Source organism: Humulus lupulus, chromosome 2, assembly GCF_963169125.1.
Source record: "Humulus lupulus chromosome 2, drHumLupu1.1, whole genome shotgun sequence".
In the NCBI taxonomy this organism is placed as follows: Eukaryota; Viridiplantae; Streptophyta; class Magnoliopsida; order Rosales; family Cannabaceae; genus Humulus; species Humulus lupulus.
The window spans coordinates 8,492,444-8,504,716 of NC_084794.1; the positions used below are offsets into that span (position 1 = coordinate 8,492,444).

General features: G+C 35.0%; 3 protein-coding genes across 5 annotated transcripts; 1 reads left to right on the forward strand and 2 right to left on the reverse strand.

Annotated features, from left to right (window-relative positions):
• The first annotated feature begins 4,899 nt into the window (after nt 1-4,899).
• Nucleotides 4,900-6,117, forward strand: LOC133817164 (protein NOI4). 2 transcript variants are annotated; one of them, XM_062249583.1, is made up of 3 exons: nt 4,900-5,320; nt 5,484-5,681; nt 5,770-6,117. In XM_062249583.1, exons 1-3 carry the CDS (start codon nt 5,312-5,314, stop codon nt 5,788-5,790), a joined length of 228 nt encoding a protein of 75 aa, XP_062105567.1. In that variant the 5' UTR covers nt 4,900-5,311; the 3' UTR covers nt 5,791-6,117. The 2 variants fall into 2 exon arrangements, with proteins under 2 accessions (XP_062105567.1, XP_062105566.1); XM_062249582.1 differs by having other exon boundaries at nt 4,902-5,320; nt 5,767-6,117.
• A 139-nt stretch (nt 6,118-6,256) lies between these two features.
• LOC133817163 (early nodulin-like protein 21) lies at nt 6,257-7,306 on the reverse strand. Its single transcript, XM_062249581.1, has 2 exons — nt 6,766-7,306; nt 6,257-6,653 (listed from the first exon to the last, which is right to left on the reverse strand). The coding sequence occupies exons 1-2, from the start codon at nt 6,965-6,967 to the stop codon at nt 6,316-6,318; spliced, it is 540 nt and encodes a 179-aa protein (XP_062105565.1). The 5' UTR covers nt 6,968-7,306; the 3' UTR covers nt 6,257-6,315.
• Nucleotides 7,307-7,445: 139 nt separating this feature from the next.
• LOC133817162 (uncharacterized membrane protein At3g27390) lies at nt 7,446-12,273 on the reverse strand. 2 transcript variants are annotated; one of them, XM_062249580.1, is made up of 11 exons: nt 11,944-12,273; nt 11,672-11,842; nt 10,906-11,014; nt 10,599-10,794; nt 10,368-10,504; nt 9,335-9,623; nt 8,984-9,090; nt 8,751-8,892; nt 8,385-8,580; nt 8,030-8,270; nt 7,446-7,936 (listed from the first exon to the last, which is right to left on the reverse strand). In XM_062249580.1, exons 2-11 carry the CDS (start codon nt 11,763-11,765, stop codon nt 7,705-7,707), a joined length of 1,743 nt encoding a protein of 580 aa, XP_062105564.1. In that variant the 5' UTR covers nt 11,766-11,842; nt 11,944-12,273; the 3' UTR covers nt 7,446-7,704. The 2 variants fall into 2 exon arrangements, with proteins under 2 accessions (XP_062105564.1, XP_062105563.1); XM_062249579.1 differs by having other exon boundaries at nt 11,672-11,850.

The window sequence follows — 12,273 nt, forward strand, 5'->3', positions numbered from 1 at the left end:
AGATATATCCAAATAATGTAACATATTTGGTGTTACAAATTTGTAACCTCCAAATATTACCCTTCATTGTGTAAATTGTTGTTACACAATATTGAGATGAATTTCATAAAAGCCATATGTGATATGGCTGTTAGAGATATGATTTTAACCCCAATAATGTGTTTTGGGAGTTACAAAATCATTTTGGAGGGTTTGGAACCGTTTGGAAAAACAGCACAATTTTTGTGCTGAATTTGGTCAGTGGCCGCGGCCACCAACATTCAGTGGCCGCGGCCTGTGGGTCAGAGACCAGTGGCCGCAGCCACTAATGTCTCTGGTCGCAGCCACAGGCCAAAAACTGACCAAATTTTCAGTTTTTTCAACATTTGTTGAACGGCTCAAAAAACTCAAATAACTCCCAAATCTCATTTTTAATTCCATATTAATCCAATTAAACATTGGTAACAGCCATGGGGGTTGGTGGAATTTGAAATTCAAAGGGTGTCTCTAAACTCTATAAATAGGAGCCTATAGCTGACTTGTAAGACACAACTTTTCTATCCACTAGAGCACTTGGCTAGAAACACTTTGAGGCTTGATAATTCCAGAAAGCTTTTCCAATATCTGAGAGAGATCCCTTAATGCTTGAGTTAGAGGGAAATAAGCTTTTTGACAAAGGTTTTAAAACTTGTTCAAGTTGGTGATTCCCAATCCTCTTCACTTAGGTTGTGTAAGTGAGAGTTTGATTGTGTTTCTGTTCTTCCTTTTATTCTATTGCTTTTCTTCTTATTCTCTTGTTCTATTTACTTGTATATTTTGTTTAAAGTTGTAATCTTCTTTTCTTTATTTCAAACATTTTAGTTTACTTGTAACATTTTGCTTTGAGTTGTATTTCCACCATTCTCTTCTTCTTCATCATCATCTTCTCCCTTTCTTTGGTTTATTTGTATTTTCAGTTATAGAGTTGTAACCTTATTTAATTAATCTATATTTACTTGTAATATTATTGCATAGAGTTGTAATATTATAATCATTTCCATTGAGGCAAAACAATATTTTCCTAATATAATGTACCTGAGTATCCATTTAATTGATGTCCTGTGAGTTTCTCTAGGATCCGCCATATATCTACTGGCCACACCTAGAGCATGAGCAAGATCAGGCCGAGTACACACCATTGCGTACATTAGGCTTCCCACAGCACTAGTGTAAGGCACCTTTTCCATTAGTCCCCTTTTTGCATCTCTTTTATGACATTGAGTTTGGGACAACTTGAAATGTGGAGCAAGAGGTGTTGCCACAATTTTTGAGTTATCCATTCCAAACTTTTTGAGGGGTTTTGAAATTCAAAGCTACTGAAGGACACCTATTGATTAAGTAGCTAGCTATAGTAACAACTTCTCCCCAGAATTTCCTTTCTAGATTTGCACTTTTCAACATGCACCTCACTCTTTCTAGAAGAGTTTTATTCATCCTCTCAGCCAAGTCATTCTGTTGAGGAGTATTTCGGACTGTGTGATGCCTTGCTATACCAAAATTGCTACAATATTCATCAAATTCCTTAGAGAAATATTCAAGGTTATTGTTAGTTCTTAATTTCTTTATTTTCACTCCTATTTGATTTTCTATCAGTTTCTTCCAAGTGATGAAACTATCCAAAGCTTGGTCTTTAGATTTCAAGAGCAACACCCACACCTTTCGAGAGTAATCATCTATGATACTCATAAAATAGTTTGCCCCACCTAAAGATGATACCCTTGCTGGTCCCTAGAGATCAGAGTGAATATAGGCCAATGGAGTTGTAGTGTTATGAATTCCATCACCAAATTTCACCCTGCAACATTTTCCATAGACACATTCTTCACAAAAATCGAGCTTGCTACTGAGAACCCGTTGCTTCAATAATTTTGAGATTCCTCTTTCACTAATATGCCCAAGTCATTCATGCCAAAGCTGAGTTAGATCAACATCTTTGTTTGAAGCTACTGTTGCATATCCAACAACAGATTTCCCTGCCAGCAAATAAAGACCTCCTCTGAATTAACCTTTCATAACCACAAGAGATCCCTTTAGAACCTTCATACAACATCCATCAATTTTCACTGTGCACCCATTTGATGCTAGGACTCCAACAGATAACAGATTTCTTCTTAATTCAGGTACACATCTGACATTTGTAATAGTTCTACTTACACCATCATGCATTTTAATTACAACAGATCCAATTCCTTGCACCTTACATGCTTTATTGTTTCCCAAAGGAACAGATCCACCTGAGATTTCTTTAAGATTGCAAAACAGATCTTTATTAGGACACATGTGAAAAGAGCACCCAGAGTCAAGTATCCAATCTTCACTTGTTTTTTCACTTGAAACCACCAATACATTAGCTGACTCATAACCATCAAATACTACACTTGCTTCACCATTTTCATTCTTTCCATCTCGATTTAGCTTGTTCTTGAGTAGAAAACAATCAGCCTTGTAATCCCTTCTTTCTTACAGTAGTTGTAAAACTTCCCTGGTTTAAACTTTGACTTTGATCTGTGATTACTGCGACTCCTTTGACCATTAAATTTCTTGTGATTCTTGAAATCTTTTTTGTCAGATCTGCCCCTAATCAATAGGCCTTCACCATTGGATTCGATTTTCTCTTCAGATCTTTTCTGAATTTCTTTTGAGTTTAATGCACCCTTTACTTCTGCCATGGTTAGTGTTCCTTTTCCATACATAATATTATCAAAAAAATGCTCATAAGATCTAGGTAAAGAACTGAGAAGAATTATACATTGACCTTCTTCATCTATCTTCACTCCAATGTTTGCCAACTCAAGGATATTTTTTTTTTAAATCATCCAAGTGTTTCCTCAACTCCTTTGAGTCATCCATACGAAGTGTGTAGAGTTTTTTCTTCAGATAAAGATTTTTCGCTAGAGACTTCTTGAGATAGATTGATGCAAATTTGTTCCACAAACGAGAAGTTGTTTCTTCATGAGAAACGTCTCTAAGAACCTCATCACCAAGACTCAAGAGAATTGCACTATGTGCTTTTGTTTCTGTCTCTTTCCTTGTCTTATCATCTTTGATTGCTTTTAATTCCTCTTCATTCAAAGCTTCTAAGATGCCTTGATGAACTAGTAGAGCCTTCATTTTGATTCTCCATAAGCCAAAATTGTTCTCTCCATTGAACTTGTCCACCTCGAATCTTGCTGAACTCATTCTTGCTCTGTTTCTTGATCAACCAAGATGATCACCAAGTAGTTCTTGAATCCTCCAATGGAACCTGGCTCTGATACCACTTGTTGTAAAAACAACAACAAAAGAACTAGCATAAACAGAGAATAACAAAAACAGAATTGAGCCAAAACAACACAAATTTACTTGGTTCGGATTACAAAGTAATCCTACATCCAAGGGGTAGAACAACCTCAAAATGGTTGAGAACTTTATTCATTAACCTTGAGATCAGTACAAGAGTTTACACCAAGAAGCCTTGCTTCAAAATACAAAGAGAGCTCACATAATGAGAGATCAAGATCAGATACACTTGAATTCTTTACAACCCTCTAATCTCACTCTATTTCTAACTCTTTTCTAATAATCTAAATAGGTCAATGTTCTCCGGTATATATATATATAGCTAATTCCTCTTAACAGAATTAACTAACTGGAAAATAATAAAACTAAAAACAAAAAAAGAGAGCCTGAAATCCACATCAGTATCTCAATTAAAGTGGTTGAACTAACACCACAAAATAAAATATAAAAGAATCAGAATAATTATTTGCATTATGTTGTTTATTAAAACTGCCAGGAAATGGAATCAAAATCATTTTATTTGGTTTACATAATTAGGAAACGTAATCAAAAAAGTTTAGCCAAACAGGATTGTCGTGATCAATTAATTAAAGCAGGATAGAAATTCTGTTAATGAATTCCGATTCTTATATATGTTTAATTGATTACGATTATACTTGAGGATTGGTATTAGTCATGCCGTTTTGGCTGATTATTATCCGATACAAAAAATGTTTATATATATAATCGAATTATATATAAGCCATCAATTTAGAAGTAATTTAAATTAATTAATCGTTATCAACAAACACATAAGTCAAACCAATACAATCTTGGTTACTCAACGTTGTTTAAAAATACACCACAATTTAGATAAATTATTGGTTACATTCAATACCTTCGAAAAACGTAGGATCCTTTTTTTTTTTTTTTTTTTGAGTTATCATTAGGTCAAACAAGATATTTATTATCCATTAATAACAAGACAAACTATCTAAAAAAAAAAGAATTGCTTAGGGGCACTACTGGTGGTCAACACCACAAGAAGGTGGAAAAAAAATCACCTGTTCCCAAATTTCCTGTCTCCTCCATGTCCCACTAATTATTTAAAGACACTTCATTTATTCATTTAATATATATTTAAATTATTTACAACTTTCTCTTTTCCCAACAATACATAAATGTAGTGTCTTAAAATAATTGGTGGAACATGGAGGAGACAGAGAATTGGGGACAACAGATTTTTTTTCAAGAAGGTGACATATTGCTATTGATGCAATTCAATATCGAATCACATTTATTTAACTTTAATAAGCATTATGGAGTATCGCTAAGCAATCATGAAGTGTCACCTCATGTAGTCTTGGGCACATTAAGGTGCCAAATAGCAAAATTAAAAAAAAAAGTAACCTTTTGAAAAATAAAAAGAATGTTACAAAAGTTTGAAAGTAATATCCTAGAGAGGCTAAGGTGGTTAATAAATCAATAGAACAAATCAACACACAAACAAAATCCTAACCAAAAATAGACCAAGAGATATTCGAAACATTTAACCATAAATACCCCTAAATATAATTGCACGTTACCATATATATATATATAAATATAATTCAAAGTTTTTGAAAATGTATGTGTGTGGGGGGCACAACTACGTAGTTGATAAGAAAATAAAAAAAAAAAAAAAAAAAAGCCACCTAAGAAATGGCTGGCTGGACAAACACACCTTCATCACCTAACTGTTTATTTAGGATATATTAGACATAATTTGCCCTAACATATCTATGGACTTGCCTTAATACTCGCCTCATTATCTCTTTTCTCTTCTCTTCTCCGATCCATCTATCTTTTCTTGATTAATTTTCTCTCATTTTCCATCTCCACCACCACCACCGCCACCAACCACCACCATCATCACCATCTTCATCTTCTTCTCCACATACCCTTTTATTTTCTTTGTCTGAATCGCTCTACCATTTTCCTACCAGGAATTATTAGTACTTATTAATCTCTATACAAGCCCCTGCGACGTTCCCTAATGGCATCGGTAATTTCTTTTCCTGCAAATTAATCTTTGTTCTTATGTTATGTTCTGATATGTAGTCAAGAAAAAGGTTGTTATATATATGAGATATGTTTTATTATACATACATACATATATATATATATATATAAATATAATGAATGCATGAATGAATGAATGATTGCAGCAGGACAAGGGTAGACCGTTGCCAAAGTTTGGAGAATGGGATGTGAATAATCCTGCCTCGGCTGAAGGATTCACTGTCATATTTAGCAAAGCTAGAGATGAAAAGAAATCAAATAATAATGGGACTACCTCTTCTACTACTCAAAAAAATGATCAAAAACCACCTCCAGGAGCAGAAACTTATGATTATCCCCCAACGGTATACACACACACATATATATATACCTCTCCTATATTACTAACTGTATATTTGTATTTATATTCATTTTCTTTTTCTGATGCAGAAGAAATGGTTTTGTTGTTTCTGATCAACCAAAACAATGAGAAAGGTGTAATACAATCCCATTGAGAGAGCAGGATTCAATGAATGAATGAATGAACGATCATGTGTTTATTTCTACATTACAATTATTACTAATTATTTTGTAATTTTCTGATTATTATTCCCTGCTTTAAACTCTTTGTTATTACATGATGATATATTGTGAAACCCTTCTCATGTTTATTCTAGCTTTTTTTTAATGTGTAATATTTTAGGACAAAAGGTCATGATATATACATATAAAAGTATATTCACATGATGAAGTGTACTTTTTATATATATATAGATTGATGAAGCTCTTTAGTTCTGGTTTTTTCATATATGTTATGTGTTTTAAATATCAGAAACTTGCAAAGTATTGTCATTGATGAAAAATATTCAATACATTTAACTTATATAAAGTGATTAATAATGACATAGTTACATAAACTAGAATTATCAAATACAAATTAAACAGAATAAAAAAAAAAACAAACTTAAAACATTCTAGATTCCAACTTAGCTATAATATCTAAACGACAACAGAAGCAGCAAACGACAATACAAACAGAGAAAAAAAGACTCCAACTGACGAAACGGCCGCACCTGGACGAGAACCAGCGGAGGAGGCTCCACCACCACTACCACCGCCATCAGATGGAGCTTCTCCTGGAGTTTTGACTTTTATGATCATCCGTTGACCCTTCTGGCAGTGACGGAAAACACCACTAATGAAGTAGAAGGGCTGAGTTTGGTTGAGTTTGAAGACTGTGTGACCATTGTTGGAGAAGAAGTTTGGGTGACTGGAATTGCAGTTCTTGTAGTCCTCCTCTGGTACCTCCATCACCGAGTCTTTGCGGTACTTAAAAACTGGGGCCAAACGAAGAAGAAGAAAGAAAAAAAAAACAAGTAAAATATTTGATATGCTTGCTTTACTGAAAAACGACAGGAGAAAAGTATGTCGTATGAGGGTACTGCTTACCGATGGTGTCTCCCAGTTGGAACCTGTTCTCTGAGGCCCAGTCATTGTAGACATTGCTCTTATTGGAAGAGGGTACGACCCAGCCTTCGGTTCCACCAACTTCGAACTCGAAAGAAACGACAGTGACAACATGAAGAGAAAAGAAAAATATACAGAAGAAGAAGAACAGAACAGCTCTGATTGAGTTGAAAGCCATTGCCATCAGTCAAAACGACACAGTATTAACTTGGAGATGCGGTAAGTCTGAGCAAGATGGAGAGTTAATGTAGTAGTAAGAGGGTTTATATAGAGCAGTAGTGTGAAGTTATAAAGAGTTGGTTACTACTTGAGTGGGCGTGCATGGATGGAGGTTGTGGGAGTGGGAGGTTACTTGAGCTCCGAGTTACCATGACTCGATATAGTTGGTTTGGTCAAAGGGCAATTTAGTAATAAAGATCATAACATTTAGCACGTGGATGGAATAATATCATGGGGATCATGGGGTCACGAACTGGCTTAACAAGCTCTCAAGGACATCCCATGTTTTGTTTGGTAAGATCCGTTGGTTGAGGGTGACTTTGGTGATTGATATGACTAGAATCAAAGTTTAATAGTACATACAAATATACAATACACCTTTACTGTTTTATAGCATATAAAATAATTGAGTTTCTTTGGTGGGACTTGAATGAGACTTGAACTGAGAGTGAGCAAATTATGGTACTTGAACTTGAAGACAATTCATGTTGATGTTACAAGGCTAAGGAACTTTTCTCTATGATAGTGATACAAATTACAGTTTTGTACAAGATATGCATACACATACAATCTTCTTAGCCAGCATCGCCAACAAGAAGTTAATCATATCAGTATAATGAAAACAATCAAAAAGCAATCAACTAAGCACCTAAGAATACAAAATTTGGAAATGAAATAACTGATGGTTTTCTCTGTGTCTCGTCATACAATTTCCACATTTCTGGCAACTATTTGCGACTCTTGATCAGACACATCGTTGCTTGTCTTCTTAAAGGACTTTTGGCTAAACATTCTCACAAAGGCACTCTTCGATCTTTGAATTGTTATCTGCTTTCCATTCTTGTCAAGATCATTGGATAAGGATTTTACTAAATTCTCAAAGCGACGCTTAAAAGTTGGATACCTTGAGATTGATCTTGTGATTCCTTGAAGCCTGTCATAGAAAGAAAGATAGGATGGTGAAGAACCATACTAGAAGTGAGACTAGAATATCTAGAATGATTCATTAGTTCTTTTTCAGTCTCACCTTCTAGCTAATGCATCCAATTCAGCTCGCTTGAGCTCTGATTCTGGTGGTGGGCCAATATTTGAATCTTTTAACCTCAAAGGATCACCGCTCAACAAAACCAATTTGCAAAAGTAGTTTTCTTCGGCCTCAGTAAGATTTTCTGCTTTAATCTGATCCTTGATGATCAATAATGGATTGAAAAACCAATCAAATACAGCATCTTTTGGTCTGTTACTGCTTGTTATCTCAGTATTGTCACCTACATTAACAGAATCTTTGTTAATATCTAGTCAAGACTACAAAAGCAGGAATAAGAAACCAAGAAAAACAACCCCAGTGAAAGTTTATATTAAAAGAGAGGAATTTCGCTTACTTAACAAAAGACCATCAGAATTTGATTTTGCAGACCGCAACAGCGTCTGAAGAAGACAATAAGCTGGTAAGCCAACGCCGATAATTCTGCTATCCTTAATAGACCTAGCTTCTTCAATGTCTTTAAGAGTTATTACTCCTTCAGAAAACAAAATCTCTCCATGATGTCTACACTCATTAAATAAGCTCTCAAGAAGCTGTGCCAGTCAAAAAGAAAAAAAAAACATATTATCATTTGAGCACCTAAAGCATGAAATGAGCTAGACATAAGGTGGCTGCATTAGAATTACATGATTTCTTTGCATATGCTAATAAAATAAAGACTTCATTCCATTTAAAAGAACCAAATTGAGAAAAAGTGACATACCTCAAGTGGCTTTAAATCGACCATGGAATTATTGAATGAAGTTGTTCGAGAGGGTGGATTTTTGAAAGAGCCACTGCCCCTAGAGAAGGATGGCGCGCGAGAGGCAGTCTGTGATGAAGAATCCTTCTTTCGGTAGCGAGGTCTATCGAAATACAAAATTTGTGAAATAATGCTCATTCGAGTCTATCAAATACATATCATAAACATTAAAATATCTGAGTGATTATTAAAACCTTGGAAAACAAGATCCTTCTGGCATATCAAGAATATCATTGCTGTATTCATCGTATAGTGCCAGCGATGCAACAATATAGCAAAGACCGAACCAGAGAGAGGATTCCTGCACTCCAAATTACATATAATCAACTAGTGTCGTTTGGAACATAAGTAATAGAAAAAATCACTTGAAACTATTATCATTCTATTCATGTCAAAATCTGACTTGAGTTCACATGAGAAGACAATTTAATTTCAGAAATGAAAAACCAACATGAGAGAAAAAGATATTATAAATACTGTCTGTCTAGTTGTACTTGTAGATGCACTAACATTTGAAATAAACACATAAGAGATAGAAGAATGACCTGATAAACAACCACCCCGGCAAATGCACCAATAAAGATACTGGACAAAATGGAGGCCATTACTGCCCCAACAACAGCCAATGGCCAAAGTAGGATAGCAAGACCAGCAAATGGTACGCATATCGTTTCCAAGAAAGGACCTTCCCGACCAATAAGGTCATGAAACAAACGATGCCATCCCTTAAAGAGCATGTAAATGCTTTTGAACATGGCAAGTATTGAAATCACTGGCATATCAACCATGAAACCAAGGACTCCAGCTATAAGAGCACCAGGAAGATAGAGCAATCTGCAAAATTAAGTATATCAGAAAATTTTGTGCAGGAAATAATGCTCTTTATCTTGGACTGCTTGGATTGAAGATATGAAGGGGGGTTCTCATGCCTTGCTAGTGGCTGCTGTTTTTTCAGCAACCGTGTATTACCTTTGGCATAATAGGAATATTTGTCATTTTCAGCACTATTCTCTTAGTGTTAACTCTGTCATAGAATTGATCAAAAAAGACATTATGTTTAGACTTAGTTGCTTTAACCATAAGATAGTTAGAGGCTTTCAGCTGAGCTACTGATGGTAGCTGTTTGTGTCTGGTTGTTTGTCTGAGTCCTTGGACTTTGCCTTGTATTTTTTCGGCTTGTGATTAATGAAATTCATCTATCTTGATCAAAAAAATAAAATAAAAAAAATAATGCTCTTTATCATGCAGATCACACAAAAATCACTCACATGACCACCAGAGCTAATGCAAAAGAAAATTCTAGGACTAAGGCACTAACATTAGGTCTTTCCTCTCAAATACCACATGTTAAAGTTGAAGTAAAGCATACACACATCTAGGCATCTGTAAGAAAAACGAAATACTTTTCAAGTTCCTGTTCATTACATGAGCTACTAAAGAAAATTACAGCCTATTATGCATACCAGTCTAATGAATTACACACTATAAAGTCTAGTGTTGACTTGGTAAATGCCAAATGGTTTTATTTTGAAAAATAGATAAATCTTAAACAGAGTAAAACTGATAAACTCTACAAACCTGATCTCATAATATTTCCCATTAGGAGGTCCTTGTTCTCGTAAGTCTTTCAAAATTGAGAAATATGAATAGACACAAACATCCTTAAAATCCCTGACAACAGTAAAGCATCCTTTGAAGGTGCTCACAGTTCCATCCTGCAAACATTGTAAATATCATTTCACAGAAGTCAATAACAGCACAATGATTGGTCACATAAGAATATGCACTAGAATGTCAAAAAAGACATACGTAAAAGCAGTGATATAATCGGTTTGTCCTCCCTTCTCCAACAGCTTCAAAAGTAGCAAGTATTGGTGAAAAAAGGCCATAAGCAGCTCCACCCACAATACTTCCAAGAATACCAACCACAGGCCACAAAATCAAACTTGTGGGTAGTACAGATATGCAGATAAAAAACTTCAGAACTGGCCCCAGTTTTTTAGCCCTGCCCATAAAAAAAAGGAAAGAAGAAAAAAGGTAAGAAATGCTAGAAAATATTTTCTTGGTTTAAGTTGAATATGAGGATGGAAAGATGAAAATCCTCCAAGGAAAGTACCACAAAATGCAGTAATAGGCCCAGTAACACTGGGGAAGCCAGTAAACCAGTATGACACCCGAGTTTCCAATTGACATGATAAGACAGATGATGGGGCATAATATGATACCTGAAACAAAAGAAGGGTACTACTATTCATATTTAGATAAACCCATTCTATACCTTACAGTATTACACCTGAAATTGCCACAATTCTGTGCTACACTAATCAGCAAACAACATCAATAGAAATTATAACAGTAACTCAATAAACCAAATCAAAACCAGCCCTTTTCAAGCTAAAGAATAACACCCATAAGGAATAGATGTTTGAGTAAAAAAATGGATTAACTATCTTCGTGAAATAGTAATATAGACATAAATTGAGACGCCTCCAAATGAAGGCTTATGAAAAAAAAATATAGCCCTAACACTTGCATAAAGATGAACTAAAACTCACTATCTATCCAGCATTAAATAGGGATATCAAAGTAAAATTCTGAAGAGACTTCTAATGCATAAAAATTGAAAATGCTCTCTATAACACTTGGATATAAACTTTGAACATCAACAACTTTGATTGAGGTATAAGATAAAAGAAAAATAGTTAGGTAATCCATTCCAACACTAGAGTTTCTTTAAGCCAAAATGCTGAGATTCTTTTCCTCCTCTGATAGCACTCAGAACGAATCCTTTTAATGACATGAACAGTAATGAAAGAAGCAAAATTGGAAAAGGCTAAGAAGCTAAGGATTCCAGAAGAGGAATGAAATAAAATAAAACTGACCTTTAATGCTCCCAAGGAGCAAAAGCCCAATGAAGTAAGGCAGAAAGCAAATAAAGTTCCAGACAGTAGCCAAAAATCCTTTCGGAGGTTCCATTTCTCTCTACTCCTATTCCACTCAGATCTCTCCCAGCACTATTAAACATCCATGTCACAGTTAACTTCGATTCCTTCCTGCAAGCCTTAAAAAGACCTCATTTTTAGCCCAAAAAGGAATGAAACCAAGACACCCAGAACCAATTATAAAGAAAAACCACATCAGAACGGAAACTTACTCAAAATCAATACTTTACTCTTGGTTTGGGACCAAAGACTCAAAAGATTTGTTTCTTTTGGTCCCCACAAATCTTTGGCTTAGAAAAATACAGAAGGGTAAGATAACCGTATGATATAATCTTCTTTTTCTTCTTCAAGGCCTAATCTTCAAATATGTTGACGTTGGAAATGGGTGATAAGCTTTCTAGCTAAAGAGAGACGACGGTTGAAGAACAGTTAGGGGGCTTGAGCTTGAATTGGGAAAAAATAGGGCAGTTAACTTCAAGAATCAAAGCAAAGAAAAAGAAAAGAATAGTAAAGACTCGTCATAAACCTCGGCTAGTTTCCTT